Here is a 23,245-nt window from a genome sequence, read left to right on the forward strand (position 1 = left end):
GAAAAATATATTACAACCCATTAACAGCACAAGAAGCTATTACTGCATGCACCTAAGCTTCTAGAAGTTTGTACCTGAAAAGCTTCTGAGGTCCATGCAGTACTGAAGTCTCAAAAATAATCAAAAGGAAATGAATGGGTCTGGCACTAGGCTCTAAACATCTCAACAGGAAGGAAAAGTGTTAACATTTACATTTTAAGTATCTATAACACGTGATGTGTACTGACACCAAAGAGGGTGGAAAGGTGATTATAAAGATTTCATACCCATTATGTAATGACTCATGTATCTAAGTTTTTCTCTTAACTGAAACATTAACGTACAACTCTATGCATATTCAGTTTAAAACATGCAGCTAAGAAATAACCTACAACTCAAAGACAGAATCCAATGATATATCAAAACTGCATTGGTAACTATAAATTTTATTATGTGGACATCTACTGTGGCATGCATCTGTACAAACCTTTCAGGCAGTGGTCCACAGCTGGGTTATGAATAAAAAGGCATAAATTTTTCTCTCATTTTATTACAATGAAGTTTAACAGTACAGAAAAGTCACATGACCTTGGTGGGTCAGATTTCTTAAACCCTGCAACATGAGGAACTCTAAATACATTAAATATTGTTACACATTCAGACTTCCAATGTACAAGTACTGGAAACAGTTACAGCCCTCACCAAGCTAGGTTGGGGACATGAAGTCCAACAGCATCTGAAATGCTGTGAAGGCAAACTTTACAAATAGCAATGTAAGCTTACAGAACTTGCCTTTATTAAGGTGGTATGTTCATGTAAATCCAGCGCCTTCACAATTTAACGAACCAAATTTACTATACTTCACTTCTAAAAACCTAGATGAAACATGAAAAAGAAGCCATACAGTATAAATTGCAACTTCAGGAAAAGTTCCTGCTTTATTATTCCAAATAATTTTTCCCATGTAAAATAAATGTCCAATAGTTCCTGGTATGTGGGAAGATAATGTTTGTTAAAGTCACAATGAAGCCTTATTGACGGAAGCTTGGCTATATAAACAGCACAAGTTGAGAAAAGGTTTAATCTCCAAACCTATTAGACTGGATGAAGTAAGATCAGTAACGGCCACCTTGCGACATTACAGGAGGTCTCATTCCCATCGGAGGTCGAGGAGGCCCACCCTGGTAAGGGGGCACCATTGGTGGTCCCTGCCCATACGGGGGCATAGCACCAGGAAGGTATCCTGGCATGCCTTGATGATGACCACCATACTGACCTAAAAAACAAGAATTTCAAACACAAAAAATAGACTGTTACGTATTGTACTTTTAAATGCAATGTATACTGCAGATAAATTTAATATTTTATGCATTAACTTAGAAAATCCACTAAATATGATAAACATAAAAAGAGGAATACCATGAGGTGGCATTGGGGGTCTCATTCCTTGTTGCTGTGGGATGCCTGGCTGTGGTGGCATCATACCTCCAATTGGTCCAACTGGTGGATTACCGATGGGGGCCTGTCCTGGCCGAGGAAGATTACGTTGATATTTAGGTAACTGTGCCCTTCTCTCTTCCTGGGAATAAAAATAAGCACAAGGCTAAATACTCAAATGTAGAGGCTCATCAAGCATAAAGGCATGCATCTAAAATCTTACAACGTTAAGAGTAATTTTCAAAAATTTAACCTTACATCCCAACTATTTACTTTTGCCAGACAAACCAATCCAACTACTTAAACTCTAGATACCTTAAAACTTCACCTATTTGTAAACTTGAAGCATGGCTAACAACTTTCCAGGAATTACAAATTGCTTCAACAAGAAACTAATGAAGTATTGCTAACATTCTTTTTTTTTTTTTTTTTTGAGATGGGAGTTTTGCTCATTGCCCAGGCTTGAGTGCAATGGCCAGGTCTCGGCTCACCGCAACCTCCGCCTCCCGGGTTCAAGCGATTCTCCTGCCTCAGCCTCCCGAGTAGCTGGGATTACAGGCATGCGCCACAATGTCCAGCTAACTTTGTATTTTTAGTAGAGATGGCATTTCTCCATGTTGGTCAGGTTGGTCTCGAACTCCCGACCCTCAGGTGATCCACCAGCCCCGGCCTCCCAAAGTGCTGGGATTACAGGCATGAGCCACTGCGCCTGGCCAACATTCTATTTTTATTTTTTAAGATGGAGTCTTGTTCTGTTGCCCAGGCTACAGTGCAGTGGGTAATCTTGGCTCAGTGCAACCTATGCCTCCCAGGTTCAACTGATTATCCTGCCTCAGCCTCCTCAGTAGCTGGGATTACAGGTGCCCGCCACCACACCCGGCTAATTTATGTACTGATGGGGTTTCACCATGTTGGCCAGGCTGGTCTTAAACTAATGATGTGTGATTTGTCTGTCTTGTGATCTGCCTGTCTTGGCAGTATAATTCCAAAGTGCTGGAATTATAGGCGTGAGCCACCATGCCCAGCCGTTATCAACATTCTAAACATTAACTTCATATCAAAATTAATTCCTTTATACGGGACTTAAGGGACCTGCAGATTCTACTTCACACTTAACGTTTCTTCAATTAACATATGCAAACTTAAGTTTAACTAAAATGATTTTTAAGAGAGTTAAGAACCTGACTTACTGTCTTCTTTTAGAAACAGTGTGGAGGAAGGGGAGAGAAAGCATCTAAGACCAAAACATGCAATATCCATTCACTTTAAGTATTTTATGGTTTCTTAAGATTCAGAATGGCAAAAACCACTTAGTTAGCATTAAACCAGATCACAGACCATCTGAGTACAAATTAACACTTTTTAAAGGGACAAATTGCTATAATGGCTTTAAATTAAATGCTGCTAGTAGAAAACTAAAAACAACTTACCAGGGATATATCCTCATCTGGATGGATCAACTTACTGGTTGCACTAGTTGTTGTGAGTGTAGCAGGCTTACTTGTTATTGAAGCTGCTGGTTTAGCTGCAGTACTATTTGTTGTACTAGTGGTTGAAGCTGTAGACTGTGTATAAGCAGGGAATGTAGGCTTTGGGGGTTCTGTAGTTGTTGCAGGGGTACTATTTAAGGGTTTGAAATCTGTACCAACAGGTCCTTGGACAGCTGCCTGAGCCTGTAAAATACAATACTTCGTCAACAAAACCTCAAAACCCAAAATTAACTATATCTACAACAGTTTAACTTAAAACAAGGCATCAACATTAAAGGACCAAACTTTAAATGAAATTAAAACAAAGTTAACATGTGATAAACACTCCACAAAATTCAAGATAACCCATAAAAACATCAAAAGATGCTGGGTTAAAGTCACACCCACAACACAGCAATGGAAATAAGACTATATTTAACTTGTTAGATGTCTTCTACCTCCTCACCAAAAATTAAATTTACAATGCTCTGTATTTATTCCAGATTGCTGAAATACAGTATCTTATAATAGAATAGCAAGTGTTCTATTTTTACTGTTCTATTAAGTTTAGTTATTAATCTATCAAACAGCTAAAAAAACAAAAAACTACAGAATGAGAGTTTAAACTCCAGTTACTAAGTATAACATGAACGAGTGTAAATGGTGACACATTAAAGATACATCCTTTAGTAGTATTCTTTATATATATATAATCCCCTCCAAATTAACAATGGCTGGATAATTATCAAGGACAAAACGGTTAATTTAGCAGGATCTTTTAAAGTAACAAGTTACCAGTAACAAATGTGTTACTTTTCATAATACCACACATCTAAAACATGTAGACTAGGCCAACTTTAGAACCAAAGCAAAGTATTAAATTTTCTTACATTAAATATGATGCATTAAATAGCACAAATCAAAATAGCTTAATCATGCATCAGGCTAACCATTGGCCACTATAATGCATTTACTGCTTACATGCTTTTAACCCTTTAGAACCACAGGAGTTCGGGGTAGTTTTTTTAGCATGAATTAAAATTTTTAAATACCATTTGACTTATACGGCATTAATTTTGCTTTAAAAAAGTAAACACAGTATATTTTGGAAAATATTCATTTTAAAGTAAGGTCCAAAGGGTTAAGTTATAAAGCCATTTTAACAATTTTAAACTGCAACTTCCTGCGTACTTGTGCTGTGCTAGGAAACAGAGCTTTAGAAGATGCAGACAGACTTTCTGAATTGGATGAAGCTGTACTTGAGCTTGTGACAGGTGTCCCCATCTGTAGCATAAAAGAAAGGAAACAATGAAAAGTCTCCAAACAAATGGGTCAAAATAAGCCATGTGGTAGACTTTTTAGTAGATTGCATATTTGTAAATGCAAAATTTAATGCAATCAAATGTCATTTATTTTAAAAGGCAGGCAGTTAATGCATTTACAATAAACAAAATTAAAGTATGAGCCTCAAAATTTTAATTCTATACCAAAACCTAGTTAACTAGCTTCTTTTCTAAAACTACTGTGTTTTGCATTATTTCAAGAATGATACCTGAAACTGAGAATAACGATGTATAAATACTGACACTTCAATCCAATTCTGTATCAGTGATTCTCTAAAAAAAAAATTTTTATCAAATTTTACATCTCTCAATACATAAAATGCCCGTCCACCAAAAAGCTAGGTTAATGTGCTTAATAAAAGGCACTTAAAAGAAAATGCTTTTAATTTAGCACCCACAAACAGAAAAAACAGTTAAAAAAAATCTAAGGGATAAGCTAAAAAAGAAAATGAATAAACATACATCCTGATCTAAATTCTGAATAAATCAAATCTGAATCTGCTTAATTCTCAATGAAACGAGGAAAAAAATCTGAGGTGTTAACCATTATGTGCACACTACATAGAATAGAAGCATCTTTCACTTATGCTCCGGAAAAAAAGTTTTAAAAGCTTTGAAAAAAGACCAATAAGAAATACAAGTGTGCCTAGGTCAAAAGCCATTAAATTACGCCATTTTAGCACAAGTGTGGCATTGTAGCTCATCACTGTTCCATACTAGAGGCAGAGCCTGACAAATAATTTGCTACTATCTTAAGAATGTTCATCTTTGACTTTGCTGTCCTTCCATTCACAGTTTAGCTAGCAAAGGAAAACTTCTAAACACTCCAGAAATTAAACTTTCATTAGCTTAAAAAAAAAAAAAAAAAACTAAGAATAAATAGGGTTCACAACTATGAAAAAGTAACATACTAACTTTGGCTCCATTGAACCTTTTATGGGTAGAGGAAATCAGTGTGTAAACATGGAAGTGGATAAGCCACCTTTTAGTACATTTAATAAGTAATATTAAAAATATTATAAACAAAAAAAAAATTGACCTACGAGAATTTCAAAGACTTCTGTAAATAGCTGTACTTTATCTTTAAGTGCACTCCTTTACAGGATTTTCACCTTACCTGCCCAGCACTGGGGAAAAGAGGCTTAGTAACTGGAGGCTGCGGAGCAGGTACAGTTGCTGTTGGTGCAGGTGGTCTATTAAGAATACCTGGCGCTGAAACAGCCTGTGCTTGGGTCATTGGAGGAATTCCAGGACGTGGAACAGGTGGGGGCATACCTGCAGAGAAGAAATGTTTGGGGAAATTGAGTCACTGAAATATTTAGTGTAGGAAAAAACACTTCTATACTACAAAGTTATGAACAATTAACTGCTCAATGACTCGATTAAATCCAAGGAACTCAGGCATTTGCCCCATGCAATATTCTTACCTCAAATTTTCCCTTCCTTTGGACTGCTTCAGAATTTTACAAAGTGGAAGATAACACTAGACTCTGCCGCATGCACAAAACATCTGGCAATTATGCTTACTGATCCTAATGACTTAGCAAACTTCTTGCAATATACAGAACAATTATTTCAATCATCTACAAGACAGATATTTAAATGGTCCCTGAACTCTAGTGCAAATTACAATAAAAACTCTGATGAATCAAATATCATGAACAATAAAAACTTTTCCAAAGTTAAACACATCACTACTACATTCTTTAAACTTCCTTAACATGACAAAACTTTTAATGACTTCACATTATCAAATGAACATCATTTATTATCCTGTATTCTTTTAAATACCTAAATATGTATCACAACATAATGTATATGGAGCCGCTAGGCAATTATTCGTATTTTGTTGATGCTTTATGTTTCCTGTGTCCCTTTACATCAATTATCTTCAGTACTCTAAATATGCTACGGTTTGCAAACACACCAACATAAAAACCAGGCTAGGGCCGGGCGCGATGGGTCACGCCTATAATTCCAGCACTTTGGGAGGCTGAGGCAGGTGGATCAAGAGGTCAGGAGTTCGAGACCAGCTTGACAAACACAGTGAAACCCCATCTCTTATTAAAAATACAAAAATTTGCCGGGTGTGGTGGCACACGCCTGTAATCCCAGCTACTCAGGAGGCTGAGGCAGGAGAGAATCGCTTGAACCCAGGAGGCGGATGTTGTATTGAGCCGAGATCACACCACTGCTCTCCAGCCTGGGTGACAGAGCAAGATTCCATCTCAAAAAAAAAAAAAAAAAAAAAAGAAAAGAAAAAAAGAAAGAAACAGCTTCGTGTGGCGTACCTTGTTGGCCAACTGAATCCCTCCCTTTCCTTGTGCTGTATTTCCTGCTTTATAGGCCAAATTCTATATACTTAATTTCCCAGATTCCCTCACAGCATAATATGTAAGGAGCTAAGGCGCTTCTGAGAAAGTTATTTTGCTTCCAAATAGAAGAAAAAGGAGGTCAGGTGCTGCGGCTCACTCACACCTGTAATCTCAGCATTTTGGGAGGCTATACGGTTGCAGTGAGCTATGATCGTGCCACGGCACATCAGCCCAGGTATCAGACCAACACCCTGTCTCAAAAAAAAAAAAAAAAAAAGGAAAAAAAGAAAATGGAGAGTGCACTACTACTGACACCCCTTCTTGTCTGAGCTGTCTTATAACCAAATGACATTTCTGAGGAAAAAAAGCTAAGACTAGCAAAGTCAAAAAAGCATGGGTTAATAAGTATCACTGAACCACTGGATCTACCACTTTTTTGTTGACTGAGACAATAAATGCCTACACTGTTTAATACAGTTTGTTGCAGCCGGGCGCAGTGGCTCACACCTGTAATCCCAGCACTTTGGGAGGCCAAGGCAGGTGGATAACCCAAGGTCAGGAGTTTGAAACCAGCCTGGCCAACATGGCAAAACCCTGTCTCTACTAAAATACAAAAATGAGCCAGGTGTGGTAGTGGGTGCCTGTACTCCCAGCTACTCGGGAAGCTGAGCAAGAGAATCACCTGAACCCTGGAAGCAGAGGTTGCAGTGAACCAAGAGCATGCTCCAGCCTGGGTGAGAGTGAGATTCCGTCTCAAAAAAAAAAAACCAGTTTGTTGGATTTCTCTATTACTTGTCTAAAACATTCCTAACAAATACAAGCGCTCTTAAGTATATGAGATTCAGCACATAGGCCATGACTCACTTTGGCTGCTTTGAAACCTATCATCTATTTCAAACTTCAAGAAAGGGCCATGGTCTTCAGACACCCACTAAAATACATTTTTGTAAATAGGGCCCATATAACACTTCTCACAGGAACTTGCAACTTACGAAAATGTTTAAATTTCATTATACCAATGCCCACAGATGTCTAAAAAAACTTAGAATTAAAGCCTGTACATCATATTAAAAGGAAATTGTCTAACATATCATACCTGGTGGCATTCCAGGCATCAGAGGTGGTATTCCTGGTCCAGGTGGCATCATTCCACCCATTGGCATCATTCTATTAGAAAGCAAATTTCAAAAAACAGTAAGTTAATGAACAGCATAAACCATTAAAAAATATTCTGGCTAAAGCCTGAAACAACACTAGATAGACTTGAATTTGACCTCTAATATTGATATGAATCAAGTCGAAAGAACACACAACACACTGTAACAATCCTATCAAAATAAACTGTCTAAAACCCAGCAAACTCTTTGGTTTACCAATAAAAGAAAAAAAAAATGTTGACAAAACATTTAAAGTCATTGAGAACAAATATACTCTCAATATGTATAAGAGACCTCATCTAAAATACGTGTAATGGAAAGCAAAATTACCACTTTTTCCACTTGTAAAATATCCACACAGAGTATTAAATAAAAAGAAGAAACCTCTATTTTAGAGTTGTGTCAGATTTTGAAAAGGGAAAGGTTGAATGAATGTACCCTTTGAAATGAGACTTTTTATTTGGCTAGGTGCAGCAGCTCACACCTGCAATCCCAGAACTTTTGAGAAGCCAATGCTCAAGGACTGCTTGAACCCAGGCTAGACAAAAAGTGAGACCATATCTTTTTTAAAAAAGTAAAAATTTTAAACATTAGCTGGGTGCAGTACTGTGTGCCTGTAGTCCCAGATACTCAGGGGGCTGAGGTGAGAGGATCACTTGAGCCCAGGAAGTCAAGGTTGCAGTAAGCTGTGATTGCACCACTGCTCTGTAGCCTGGGCGACAGAGTAAGACACCCTGTCTCAAATACATACACACACACACACACACATATATTTTTAGAGGAAGGAAATACTACCACCAAAATTAAAGATACTCAACAAGTAAAATCAGATGGCCTAGTATTTACAATAACTACCTAACACTAAACCATGACTTAAAAACACAACTCACTCATTTTTTTCCCCTAAAAGAGCTCACCTTCAAATATCAGTGTCCAATTCACTTAAAAAACGACAAATTGGTCAATTTTCTTTAAAATTTTTAAATTTTTTGTGGGTAAATTCAGTTCTTGATTTAAAATTTTTATCAGAAGATTAACTTCTATTGATTGATTAGAAAACTGCATTACATCCTATAATAATAAAGCACATAATTTCCCAGAATATAGTCTTTCTTAAATACTAACCCTTATTATCAGGTCCCATTACTTTTAATAGTTTGGAGAAAATCACTGCACGTTTTAAGTATGTTTACATGGGTCTATTACTATTTCCTAAAAGATGTTTTATTTTCCTTCTTTAAGAGACCTGTGTTAATTAGCTTTCAAGTTTTAGTGAGGAAGGTTAGAAAATTTCTGAAGTCAACTGAATAGATACCATTAAACACACACATAAAAAAATGACAGTATGATTATACCTCCTGAATTACATTATGAATGAGATGCTTACATGTTTTCACCGCAAAATGACTGGGTGTATTTTCTCTGATGATGCAATCTGTGAAAATGTATGACAAAATCAAAATCTAACTGTGATTTTCAAAATACAGTGGGAAAGTGTATTGTATACCTCTCACATCCAACAATATTTAAGTAAAAGTGACGGGCACAAGCACCTCATACTCATTTTAGTTTTGATGCTTTGACAAATAAATCATTTACAGTTTGTCTGCTTCTTGTCACAACTACAAAGTGTCACAGATAGTTCTGAATCTCAGAAACGCAAATCTATAAATAACCAACTACTTTAATCACAGTAAATGCAATTGAAGTAGATGGTTGCTTACATATATCCTAAAACCCAAAAATCTATTATTCAGAGGCAAATTTATACTCCTTAAATTTATTGGTTGATCCCTTTATTAGACAAGATTTATAGAGCCCATACCTTCTTCTAAAGCAAAAAATGGAAACTAACATTTCATTCATATAACATCCAAATTGAAAAAGATCATTACTAGGCACAAGCCTACAAGATAATTTTAAAAATTTTCTTACCCAGGTGGCATGCCTGGCATAACTGGTGGCATTCCTGGCATCAGAGGAGGAACACCTGGCATTAATGGAGGTATGCCTACAAGCAAGAATTTCAATCAAAATAATAACAAATATTAAAGAGTTAGGGGGAAGAAAGTAATACTTCGATACAATATAAATAATGCCCTAAAAATGTTAGATTTTAAGCAATCCTATGTGCTACCTGGAGGCATTCCTGGTGCTCCTGGTACTGGTGGCAGTCCTGGCTGTGCCATTGGGGGAATATAACCTTGTTGAGGTTGAACAGGCTGTGGCTGAAATGAAGTTGAGGCTGCAGAGTCATCATCATCATATTCATCAGAATCATCTTGTTGCTTCTTTTTTTGACTTTCTGTTACAAAAAAATCTTAATTATTTCCATAGAGTAAAAACTAAGAAAGTTTACTTACAACATTCAATATTTAAAATACTTATATTGGTAAAATTAGTTCATGAGATTTTCTTCCCCAAAATTCAATATTGCTCTATGTTCTTCAAATGTGTTTTCACCCTATATTAAACAAGGTTAACGTTCTTTCCCTGTCCCATAAAAGGTAAAATGATTATCCTAAATCAGTATTTTTTTCTTTTAAATTTTTAGTAGGGTCTTGCTCTGTGATGCAGGCTGGAAAGCAATGGCACGATTGCAGCTCACTGCACTCTCAAACTCCTGGGCTGAAGTGATGCTCCCGCCTCAGTCTCCCAAGTAGCTGGGACTGCAGGCACATGCCACAACACCGGGCCTTTTAAAAAAATTATTATTATTATTATTTTTGGTAAAGATGAGGTCTCGAACTTTTGGCCTCAATTGATCCTACTGCCTCAAGCCACCTAAAGCACTGAAATTATAGGGGGTCCTTCATTTTCATATGCCTTAACACTTGTTAATTCTATTTGCAATTCAATTATGAATAATAATACAAGAAAATGGAATGATCCAAAAAGTACTGCATATATACCAATCAAGTACATGTCTTCAAAAACAGAGCTCAAATTTTAAATTCCAAATAGATAGATCTACCACTCAATTTTATCTATCTTATCTATCGAGTGACCAGTCAATTTATCTATCTAGATAGGATCTCACTCTGTTACCCAGGCTGCAGTGGAGAATTCAGAGCTCACTGAAGCCTCAACCCCCTGGGCTCAAGACATACTCCCACCTCAGCTGAGACTATAGGCATGTGCCACCACGCCCAGCTAATTTCTATATTTTTTTTTGTAAAGACAGCGTGTCACTTTCTATTGCCTAGGTTGGTCTCCCAATTTCTGGGCTCAAGCAATCTTCCTGCACTGCCTGCCCATAGTGCTGGGATTACAGGTGTGAGCCACTGCAACTAACCTACCATTACATTTATAATTGAAAATAGTAACTCTGGGCTTCAGTGAGGCTGAAAAAAGAATATTATCACAAGGGGAGAGAGATGGTGGCTCACACCTGTAATCCCAGCACTTTGGGAGGCCTTGGCAGGTAGATTGCTTGAGGTCAGGAGTTTGAGACCAATCTGACCAACATGGTGAAACTCCCTTTCTACTAAAAAATATAAAAAAATCTAGGCCAGGTGTGGTGACTCAGTTCTGTAATTCCAGCACTTTGGGAGGCTGAGGCGGGGGGATCACTTGAGGCCAGGAGTTTGAGAACAGCCTAGGCAACATGGTGAAACACTGTCTCTACTGAAAACACAGGAAAAAAAAAAAAAAGCTGGGAATAGTGGTACACGCCTGAAATCCCAGCTGAGCAGCTGAGGCACGAGAATCACTTAAGTCTGTGAAGCTGAGGTTGCAGTGAACTGAAATCATGTCACTGCACTCCAGCCTAGCCAACAGCTAGACTCTGTCTCAAAATAAATTAATTAATTAAAAAAAAAAAAATACAAGCCGGGCAAGGTGGCTCACACCTGTAATCCCAGCACTTTGGGAGGCCGAGGCGGGTGGATCACTAGGTAAGGAGCAGATCACGAGGTCAGGAGTTCGAGAACAGCCTGACCAACATGGTGAAACCCCTCTCTACTGAAAATACAAAAATTAGCCAGGTGTGGTGGTGCGCACTTCTAATGCCAGTTACTCCAGAGGCTGGGGCAGGAGAATCGCTTGAACCTGAGAAGCGGAGGTTGTGGTGAGCCGAGATCATACCACTGCACTCCAACCTGGGCAACAGAGACTCTGTCTCAAAAACAAAAACAAACAAAAATCAGTTGGGTGTGGTGGCACAAACCTGTAATCCCAGCTACTCAGGTGGCTGAGGCACAATAATCACTTGAGGCTGGGCACAGTGGCTTGTGCCTGTAATCCCAGCACTTTGGGAGGCCAAAGCGGGCAGATCACCACTTAAGGTCTGGAGTTCAAGACCAGCCTGGCCAACATGGTAAAACCCTGTGTCTACTAACACCACAAAAATTAGCCAGGCGTGGTGGTGCATGCCTGTAGTCCCAGCAACTCAGGAGGCCGAGGCAAGAGTATCACCTGAACCTGGGAGGCACAGGCTGCAGTGCAGTGAGCCGAGATCATGCCACTGCACTACAGCCTGGCAACAGAGCAAGACTCCACATCAAAAAAAAAAAAAAAAAAAGACTCACTTAAACCCTGGAGGCAGAAGATGCAGAGAGCCGAGATCACACCACTGTACTCCAGCCTTGGCTGGACAGAGTAAGCCTCTGTCTCAAAAAAAAAAAAAAAAAATCCCAATATTTACCTTGGCTCAATTTTTACCCTGTGTGTTCTGCGTCAGAGATGATGTGTGGTCTTTTCGATCGCGATTCTTCGTCTGATGATACTCTATTCCTGTAGACCATAGATTCCATGTATGGTCGTTCTCGGCGGCATTCGGTACGGCATCTATTGTTTCTTTATGTACCTAACAACAACAATTTCCATTAGATAAAAGTCTTTTTTAAGAATAATTACGAATTAATCAAAGACTACTTAGTATAATGTTAAAGAATAAATGTTCTGCCGGGCGCAGTGGCTCAAGCCTGTAATCCCAGCACTTTGGGAGGCTGAGACGGGCGGATCACGAGGTCAGGAGATCGAGACCATCCTGGCGAACACGGTGAAACCCCGTCTCTACTAAAAAATACAAAAACTAGCCGGGCAAGGTGGCAGGCGCCTGTAGTCCCAGCCACTCGGGAGGCTGAGGCAGGAGAATGGCGTGAACCCAGGAGGCGGAGCTGGCAGTGAGCTGAGATCCGGCCACTGCACTCCAGCCTGGGCGACAGAGCGAGACTCCGTCTCAAAAAAAAAAAAAAAAAAAAAAAAAAATGTTCTATGGGGGGGCCACGAGGGGTAAATTCCCAGTTTTGCCTTCACCTAGCTCTGTGACTGATATCAAGCAGGTCAGTGGACCTCTAAGCCTCAGTTTACTTCATCTATATAGTAGCTAACTTCTAGAGTTGTTTTTAGGATTAAATACTGTATATAAAAAACACTTGGCCAGACGTCTAACACACAGTAAACATTCAATAAACATTCTTTCAAGTTTATCATATAATCTTGATTACTTTAATTATTAGCAGTAACTAGTAGTCCTATCCAAATCAGGGATGTTTCACATGTGAATTAAGTAAAGATTAGGAAAGAGTCTCATATTAGAATTACAATATAGCCAGGTGAGGTGGCTCACACCTGTAATCCCAGCACTGGGGAGGCCGAGACAGGTGGTTCACCTGAGTCAGGAGTTTGAGACCAGCCTGGCCAACATGGCAAAACCCTGTTCCCACCAAAAATACAAAAATTAGCCGGGCGTGGTGGGGGGTGCCTGTAATACCAGCTATTCAGGAGGCTGAGGAGGGAGAATCGCTTGAAGTGAGCAGAGATCGCAACACTGCAATCCAGTCTACACGACAGAGGGAAGAGTCCCTCAAAAATAAAAATTAAAAAAAGCTGGGTATGGTGGTGCACACCAGTAATCCCAGCCACTGGACAGGCTGAGGCATGACAATAACTTGAACACGGGAGGCAGAGGTTGCAGTTAACACTCCAGCCTGGGCTGAAACGAGACTGTCTCCAAAAATAAAAATAAAAAAATAAAAAGCCAGGCGCGGTGGCTCACGCCTGTAATCCCAGCACTTTGGGAGGCCAAGGCAGGCGGATCACAAGGTCAGGAGTCTGAGATCAGCCTGACCAACGTGGTGAAACCCTGTCTCTACTAAAAATACAAAAATTAGCCTGGCATGGTGGCATGCACCTGTAATTCCAGCTACTCAGGAGGCTGAGGCAGGAGAATCGCTTGAACACGGGAGGCAGAGGTTGCAGTGAGCCATGGCACTGTAGCCCGGGCAAGAGAGCGAGATTCTGTCTCAAAAATAATAATAATAATAATAATTACAATAGCAAATTTTCTAAGTATAGATCTTGAGACAAGCCTCTGGTCACAAACTAGAAAAGTTACATTTACAATCAGTATCACTTGCAACTAATGAGTTACGTGAGGCATTTTACTTTTTTTTTTAAGACAGGGTCTCACTCTGCTGCCCAGGCAGGAGTACAGTGGCATTATCTCAGCTCACTGCAACCTCTGCCTCTCAAGCTCAAGCCATCCTCCCCCTGAGCTTCCCAAGTAACTGGGACTACAGGTGTGTGCACCGCCATGCCTGGCTAATTTTTGTATTTTCTGTGGCAATGGGGTTTTGTTACATTCCTCACACTGGTCTCAAACTCCTGAACTCAAGGGATGCACCCGCCTCAGTGTCACCTAAAGTGCTGGGGTTACAGGGGTGAGCCACCATACCCGGCCCTGAGGCACTTCAACATGTTTCTTGCAACACACTGAAAATCTGGGATTTTTTTTCTCACTATATTGTTTTGCTACATAAATGCTTCTAATCTTCAGATCTGGACAACATTCGTCAATATCCCTCCCAGTCTTGGTTTCTTCAGCAAGCCATTTTGCTGAAGTAGACGTCAAAGTATTTTGCCTAGACTATCAAGTCTTTCTGGAAATGCTAATGCATGCTCAAGTTTGAGAAGCCCTGATTTAGGCTAACGACTTAGATATATTCGCCCAAATAACACTCATTTTTTCTTTCCTCATAAAACATTTTCATGTATGAACAGAAAAGTAACTACAAAAAGGTAAGTATTTTCTCCTTAGCAATGTATCTCACTTAAAGATTTGAAACTGGGGCATGCAAACCAAACTCAGAAATTATCTTAATATCTGATTGTTAAAAGCTATTCCTTATATAGCAATTAAAATGTTTATGGATAAAGCGACTCAACAAGTGACTTAATTGCCCTGTTTCCTAAGGATTTTTGGAATATTTTGCTATTCTTAAAGAGATGACGCAACAGGCATTCTATAAACAATTACATTCACATACACACTAGTCTTCACTACATTTCTGAGGGCAACGATTTATTAATTTAAAGGTGTTATCTATTATGGTACAGCCAGAATTAGATGTCTTGGGACCTTGTCAAGCAAAGTCAAAGGGTCTTGGTTGAAAAGACAGGAGGCAAGCATTGATGAGAAACTGCAGGGAACCACCTAACTTACTAATCATGTCCTACAGTTTATCATCTATAAAACTGGTATGATTTAACTGCCAGGCCTATCTCACAGGTTGCTGTGAAAATAGGACTAAATAAAGGCACTTAGACAATTAATAATGTTACTAACAGTTTCTCAACTAACCTCCTTGCAGCTTCCACACCACTTCTCTGCTCTTCATATAGTACAACTCCCTAAGAGTGCCTCCGCTTCCTCTCCCTTTGTCTCTTCAAAGCACCGTAATCACACTTCACCCTCACTACTCTTAGCAATCACTCTTTGTCAAGTCACCAATGACTTTATTAACCCAGTCTCGGTCCTCTTACTGAACCAACCACCAGCATTTGACTCAGCTAAATAAGTCACTCCTTGAAACACATCATTGATTTCCAGGGCACTATTCTTGGTTTTCCTACCTTTCAATCTCCTTGGATGATTCCTTTTAATCTCCTGACCTTCAAATATTGGAAGTGGCCAAGAGCAGAGAGCACCTAATTTCCATCCACACTACAGTCCCTAGAAAGGAAATCTAGTAGCATGGCTTAAACTACCCACCCGTACATTATATGCTTCCAAATTTCTATCTCCTGTTTTAACTTCTGTGAATTCCTGACCTGTACATCAAACTGCTTAACCTTTCCGTCTGAATATTTAATAGACATCAAACATACCTACATTCAAAATTAACACAGGCCTCCCTTATTCTCATTTAAGTCTATTATCCCTGTAGCTTTTCACATTTCGATATATGCTAACTCATTTTTCACAATGCTCAGATAAAACATTTTTGAGATAGGGTCTCACTCTTGTAACCCAAGTTAAAGCTAAGTAGTGCTATCATGGCTCACTGCAGTCTCGTCCTCCCTAGCCCAAGTGATCCTTCCTGCCTCAGCCTCCTCAGTAGCTGGGACACAGGCATGTGCCACCATGCCCAGCTTTGCATTTTTTGTAGAGATAGGGTCTCATTACATTGCCCAGGCTAGTCTTGAACTATTAGGATCAAGTGATTAGTCCAACTCGGCCTCTCAAAGTGCTGATTACAGGCATGAGCCACCGCACCTAGCCAAACCATCTTGAGATCACCTTTAACTCCTCAGTTTTTCTTATACCCCATATCTAACCTATCAAACTCTGGTCTCTGTCACCATCTCCTCTTGTCTGTAATATTCCAAGTCTTCTAAACTGGTCTCACTGTACTCTGCACTCTACTTTCAACCCTGCAGCCAGAAAAATCCTTTTAAAAAAGTCTTACAGGCTGGACGCCGTGGCTCACGCCTGTGATCCCAGCACTTTGGGAGGCCAAGGAAGGTGGATCAGGTCAGGCGTTCAAGACCAGCCTGGCCAAGATGTTGAAATCCCATCTCTACTAAAAATACAAAAAAATTAGCCAGGCGCAATGGAAGGCACCTGTAATCCCAGCTACTCGGGAGGCTGAGGCAGGAGAATCACTTGAACCCGGGGAGCAGAGGTTGCAGTGAGCCAAGATTGCGCCACTGCACTCCAGCCTGGGCAAAAGAGACTCCGTCTTAAAAAAGAAAAAAAAAAAAAAAGTCTAACAGAGGCCAGCTGCAGTGACTTATATCTGTAATCCCAGCACTCTGGGAGGCCGAGACAGGATCACGTGAAGCCAGGAGTTCAAGACCAGCCTGGCCAACGTGGCGAAACCCCATCTCTACTAAAAATACAAAACTCAGACAGGCACAGTGGTGCACGCCTGTAATCCTAGCTACTCAGGAGGCTGATGCATGAGAATCACTTAATCCCAGGAGGCAGAGGTTGCAGTGAGCACAAGACAGAGCAAAACTCTGTCTCCAAAAAAATAAGTAAATAAATAAAGTGACAGAGCATATATCTCCATTTAAACCCCCATTTCATTCAGAACTAAAGAAAACGGCCAGGCACAGTGGCTCACAACTGTAATTCCAGCACTTTGGGAGGCTGAGGTGGGAGAATCACTTGATCCCAGGAGTTGGAGACCAGCCTAGGCAACATAGTGAGACCCCGTCTCTACAAAATAAAATTTTAAAAATAGCCGGGTATGGTGGCACACACCTGTGGTCCCAGGTACTCAGGAGGCTGAGGTGGAAGGATCATTTGAGTAAGGGAGTTCAAAGCTGCAGTGAGCTATGATCTGCACTCCAGCCTGGGCAACAGGGTGAGACCCTGTCTGTCAATCAATCAAAAGAAAATGTTCTTATCCACATTATCCAATGTAATAGTTAGCTACTTGACAGAGAAACTGAACATTTAGCTATTTATAGAATTTCAAATAGCCACATGTAACTAGTGGCTGCAACAGTGAACAGCTGTGGGTCTAACATGTAGTAGGTTCTCTAACACTTTTGGTTCTCTAACACTTTTTTTTTTTTGAGACGGAGTCTCTGTCACCCAGGCTGGAGTGCAGTGGCACAAACTCAGCTCACTGCAAACTCCACTTCCCAGGTTCAAGTGATTCTCCTGTTTCAGCCCCGTGGGTAGCCAGGACTACAAGCACCCGCCACCACGCCCAGTTAATTTTTTCTATTTTTAGTAGAGATGGGTTTTCACCATGTTGGCCAGGTTGGTCTCAAACTCCTGACCTCAGGTGATCCATCCGCCTCAGCCTCCCAAACTGCTGGTATTACAGGCGTGAGCCACCGCACCTGGTCAACATTTTAAAGTGAGTATTAAATTGTTGTTAAAGTATATGGAGTGAAAAGGATCTATATAAATTTATCTTTAAATCCGGAGAAACCATGTCTCCCTACCTCCCACCAATAGTAGTTTCCAATGATTGGGTATTTGATCTTCTCATATTTCTCTAAGGTATAATTTAGCAAAAGTATAGACGGCTCTAGGACTAAGCAAAAGTAGAGTAACATTGAATGAGACATGAAGGTAATTACTAGATCTTAAAAACTATAAATTACAATGCTCTATTTACTTAAAAGAACTTAAGAAACCTAGAAATTATTGTTATTATTACTATTATTATTTTGGGGATGGAGTCTCACCCTGTCACCCAGGCTGGAATGCAGTGGCGCGATCTCGGCTCACTGCAACCTACACCTCCAGGGTTCAAATGATTCTCCTGCCTCAGACTCCCCAGTAGCTGGGATTACAGGCGCACCCCACCACACCCGGCTAATTTTTGTATTCACCATGTTGGTCACGTTGGTCTTGAACTCCTGACCTTGTGATACGCCCACTTCGGCCTCCCAAAGTACTGGGATTACAGGCGTGAGCCACCATGCCTGGTTGAAACCTAGAAATTATTAAATGAAATACAATTCTGAGCTGGCACAATGGCTCATGTCTATAATCCCAGGGCTTTGGGAGAACGAGGCAGAAAGATGGCTAGAACCCAGGAGTTTGAGGCTGCAGTGAGCCATAACCATGTCACTGCAATCCAGCCTTGGGCCACAGAGCAAGGCCATCTCTTAAAAGCAAAGAACACAACGCTGCCTTTCCAATAAATGAGTTGCTGAAATTAGCCTAGCCCCAAGCTACAAATAATAACAAATCCTTCAATGGCAGTGAGTAATGACAGCTAATTAAGTATTAATCCTTATGGACAGACCACCTACAAAATCTAAATCGCTGATCCTTGTTCTCTGCTCCAAGAACTCAGGAAATATTTTGTGATTTCAATCTGTTACCAATCTACCCTAGTAAGGTACTATCAAACTAAATACAAATATAAACTCTCTTTAAACATAAAAAGCCAGTTTTGTTTATTGTCTTGATGGCTATCGAATAATTTTTTTTTTTAAGGCTGACTAACTATCTTATCTTTTGCAGTAAGTAAATGAACAAAAAAAAAAAAATTACAGTTGTCAGAGAAATACATGATTATTCTTTCAGCCAGGTGCGGTGGCTCATGTCTGTAATCCCAGCACTCCGGGAGGCCCAGGTGGGTGGATCACCTGAGGTCAGGAGTTCCAGACCAGCCTGGTCAACATGGTGAAACCCCAGTCTGTACTAAAAACACAAAAAATTAGCCAGGCATGGTGGCGGGCGCCTGTAGTCCCAGCTACTCGGGAGGCTGAGGCAGAAGAATCACTTTAACTGGGGAGGCGGAGGTTGCAGTGAGCTGAAATTGCATCACTGCACTCCAGCCTGGGCGACAAGACCGAAGCTCAAAAAAATAAAAAAGATTATTCCTTCAAGTTGTTTCCAAATCACAAGCGGACAATAAATACAGAAGAAAAATCCTTACCTGCATGCAATGAATAGCTAAGCCAGGTCCTGTATATAATTTCTTGTGACATATATGGCATTTAAAATGCTTTGCTTTTTGGTGCTGTATAAGGATCTTCTCATCATCAAAATCTCTATTACAATACCTGATCAATACTGTTAAGGCACAAAAACAGCATAATGATGACACTGCCTATAATAAAAACACATGGATAACATTACAATATGGGAACAGCTAAAACCAAAATGGTACTGTATAGAAACCCTGCTTTTGGTATTTATTACACAATTAAGGACTGCACATGCCATGTAATTTCAATATTTTCAATTTCCTAGAAGCCCATCTCTCTTCACCACGCCAAAAAACACATCAGTCATCAGCAATATACTTTGTCAAATTCGTATGTTCAACAGAGATGTCTGTGAAACTAACTTTTGTTACAAATATTTCAACATTTACAAACGCACACTGAGGACAGGAAGGAGTTCAGTTAAGAAATCCCCAAGGTTCTGTCAAGACAATTACTTCACTAGACATGTAGACGATAGCAATAACTGGATTAGGAATTTAGCAATATTTAGAATCTAAGATTATATGGTGAACAATAATCACATAATTTCGAATGATCAATCCATAAAATTGTTTCCAATTCCGAATGAATTTGTTGCCAAGCAATGTAAATTCACAGCTCAATAAAATCAATAAAACAGAATTCTTACTAAATAAAACAGAATTCTTACCTCACTACTCAGATTTTCCTAAAATCATATTACAAAATTCATAACCGTATTTAAGCTATTTTTAAAGCTGTTACATAAATAAATGCAGTACTGTAACAAGCCGCCTTTACGTACAAAACTAAATAAGATCAATTTTAACGTAAAGAATATTAACGCTTCCGGAAAAAGTATTAAATAATACCACACTGTAGTAAGAGTTTTCCTTTCTAATAAGATAGTCATTTTTCAGTCCCACAAAGTTGGGTAACAGAAACTCCACCCTGTGAGAACGCTTCCTGCAGATTTAGGCGCCTCTGGGTGAGACACGGAAGCTAGTTCTCCTCCAGCCCTGAAAAGAAAAAAATAAAAAAGGTTCGAAACCAGGGTTGACTAACTTGGGCCTTTAATAAACCGCCAATTCGAAAAAACACAAAGCACACATAAAGTACATAAAAACGGAAAAAGTGGGTGACAGACTGGGAAACTCTTCCCCAACCCTCCATGGAATTAATAAGCCTATCGCACTCGAAGAAAAGTCCCTTTGTTGAATCGTCACCAAAACAACGGAATGTGGCTGAATAGTCCCTAGGGGACACTGTCCTTGGCGGAGGGGTCCAGGCCGCCTCCCAGAGCCCAAAATTCGCACCAAACAAGATCCTCCTGAGTCAGTCACACGATCCACAACTGCAAGAGCCTCTCGACCTCCCAACACCATTTTCCTAGAAGCCTTCCCAAGTCCAATCCCAGCCACCAGGCCACCCACGCCGATGCTTAAATACAAACGCTCCACGCCATAGGCCAAACCCAGGCCTCCCAGTCCCAGGCCCCACCAACCGGCACCCCAGCGCGACCTCGACTTCAAACCGACAAAGGATACCAGCACCACGGCTTCAGCTGCTTCTTCTTCTTGCGACCCATAACTGTATTCTACCGACAAAGTAAAAGGGAGGAGAAAAGAAGCAGGAGAAACAAGGCGAAAATCCCTCACTTTCCCGACCCAACGGCTACCACCGCGTCCCACAGGAAGCAGACACAAAATGGCCGACGGCCTCGTTCGCCGCTCCGCCTCCCGTCAGGCACTGCGGCAGGAGGCGGAGCCAGCAAGGGAAGGTCACATGACGCAGACCTCCGCCCTGAGTGGGTGGGACTAAGAGGCGGGAAGAGGTGGCTGACATCTTGTCCGTTTGAGAGTCTTTCGCTTTCGCTGTCAGTGCTTGCGGAGCACTTCGGGTTTCTTTTGTAAAGGAGCCGGAGACCTAGGTACGCCAAGGCACATGCAAATGGAAAACAGAAAACGAAAAAACGGGAAAGATTGCCAGTGCATTTAGGGCCGATCACAAAGATAGAGACAGCGCCCAATTTTAATTTTGTTTTAACAGTAAATGTTGATTATGTGCCTATTAAATGCTAAACCAAAGAAGTTAGTCTCTGCTTTGTAACTCGCAGATTGGTGACAGACGAGTACACAACGCAGAGCCCTCAGTGCGGCGTTGGGGGAAATGTGAAGTGCTGTAGGACCTCAGAGAGCGGGAGTCCTAAGGCGGCCGTAGTGGTAGTGATCATTGGGTTGTCAAGAAAGGTTTTGTTTTTCTTTGTTTTGTTTTATTTTTCTGAGACGAAGTCTCGCTCTGTCGCCCAGGCTGGAGTGCAGCTGCGCGATCTCTACTCACTGCACCCTCTGTCTCCCGGGTTCAAGCGATTCTCCTACCTCAGCCTCCTGCGGACTGCAGGCCCACGCCACCAAGCCCGGCTAATTTTTGTATTTTTAGTAGAAATGGGGTTTCACCGTGTTACCTAGGCCGGTTTCGAATTCCTGGGCTTAAGTGATCCGCCCGCCTCGTCCTCCCGAAGTGCTGGATTGAAGGCTGGAGCCGCTGCACCCGACACACGAAAGGTTTCTTGAAGAGTCAAAGGGAGCAAGCAAGGTGAAGGAAAGGGTATCTCAGTAAGGGAGCAAAGAGTTGAAGTCTTTGAGGCTGGGCACGTGAAAACGCTAGTCGTGGTAAGACTGGAGCTGATAGCCGGGCGCGATGGCTCATGCCTGTAATCCCAGCAGTATAGGCCGGGCCCGAGGCTGAGGCCGAGGCCGACCGGGACTGGCAGATCACTTGAGGTCAGGAGTTCGAGACCAGCCTGGCCAACATGGTGAAACCCTGTCTACTAAAAATACAAAAATTAGCCAGCCGTAGTGGCAGGCGCCTGTAACCTCAGCTACTCTGGAGAATGAGGCAGGAGAATCACTTGAACCTGGGAGGTGAAGGTTGCAGTGAGCCGAGATCTCGCCATTGCACTCCAGCATGGGTGACAGAGTGAGACTCCATCTCAAAAAAAAAAAAAATACTGGAGCTGTCAGTGAAGGTGCTGGTCACAAGAGATAATCCTAGGGAGGCTAGCAAAGGCAGATTCTGGCAAACCCTAGAAACATTGTCAGAAATTGGATTTCAGGCTGAAGTCTCTGAGAAGGCACAGAGGAGTTCTAAGAGGGCAACTGGAGGATCATGCAAGTGAGAGGTGGTTAAAAGCCCAGTGCTTGGGTTCATAGTCCACCAGTGCCACTGCCTAGCTGCCTGACTTTGGGCAAGGCACTTAAACTTCATCTGGCTGCACTTAGAACAGAGCTTGGCATATAGTAATAACTAGTAATGTAAGTTATGTGTTACTATTAAAAGCAGAAAATAATAACATCCATGGAGCACATACCGTGTGCCAAGCATTGTAGTAACTTTTAACATTATTTATCTCAGCCTCTGGGGTAGGAGCCATTATTGTCAACTTGTTAATAGAGATGAGATAAAAGAGACTTAAGAGAGCTGGAATAATTTGCCCAAAAGCACAAAGTGTGGAGCTGAATTGAATTTTAAAGGCTAAGTTTAGGCTGGGCGCAGTGGCTCACGCCTGTAATCCCAGCACTCTGGGAGGCTGAGGTGGGTGGATCACCTGAGGTCAGGAGTTCGAGACCAGCCTGACCAACATGATGAAACCCTGTCTCTACTGAAAATACAAAAAAATTAGCTGGGCATGGTGGCGGGCACCTGTAATCCCAGCTACATGGGAGACTGAGGCAGGAGAATTGCTTGAACCCAGGAGGCGGAGGTTGTAGTGAGCCAAGATCGCGCCATTGCACTCCAGCCTGGGCAATAAGACCAGGGTAAAAAAAAGAAAAAGAAAAGAAATAAAATGCTGGCCAGGTGTGGTGGCTCATGCC

At 41.0% G+C, this 23,245-nt stretch overlaps 1 protein-coding gene across 1 annotated transcript; it reads right to left on the minus strand.

Moving 5' to 3' along the window:
* Positions 1 to 405: 405 nt before the first annotated feature.
* ZNF207 (zinc finger protein 207) lies at positions 406 to 21,452 on the minus strand. The gene is made up of 12 exons (XM_017890861.1): positions 20,918 to 21,452; positions 19,340 to 19,466; positions 12,363 to 12,507; positions 9,838 to 10,020; positions 9,636 to 9,711; positions 9,088 to 9,135; positions 7,640 to 7,710; positions 5,346 to 5,503; positions 4,077 to 4,169; positions 2,847 to 3,089; positions 1,399 to 1,558; positions 406 to 1,255 (listed from the first exon to the last, which is right to left on the minus strand). Exons 1-12 carry the CDS (start codon positions 20,956 to 20,958, stop codon positions 1,095 to 1,097), a joined length of 1,506 nt encoding a protein of 501 aa, XP_017746350.1. The 5' UTR covers positions 20,959 to 21,452; the 3' UTR covers positions 406 to 1,094.
* Positions 21,453 to 23,245: the final 1,793 nt, after the last annotated feature.

Source organism: Rhinopithecus bieti, unplaced genomic scaffold (assembly GCF_001698545.2).
Source record: "Rhinopithecus bieti isolate Rb0 unplaced genomic scaffold, ASM169854v2 scaffold_19652, whole genome shotgun sequence".
NCBI classification, from domain to species: domain Eukaryota; kingdom Metazoa; phylum Chordata; class Mammalia; order Primates; family Cercopithecidae; genus Rhinopithecus; species Rhinopithecus bieti.

Bases quoted from the DNA above. Each gene is read 5' to 3' on its own strand.
- ZNF207 (XM_017890861.1), bottom strand. From the start codon at position 20,958: ATGGGTCGCAAGAAGAAGAAGCAGCTGAAGCCGTGGTGCTG. The intron at 12,508-19,339 runs GTAAGGATTTTT...TGTTGTTGTTAG, and splicing joins TAGCTATTCATTGCATGCAG to GTACATAAAGAAACAATAGA. The intron at 3,090-4,076 runs GTACGCAGGAAG...TGTATTTTACAG, and splicing joins TGTTTCCTAGCACAGCACAA to GCTCAGGCAGCTGTCCAAGG.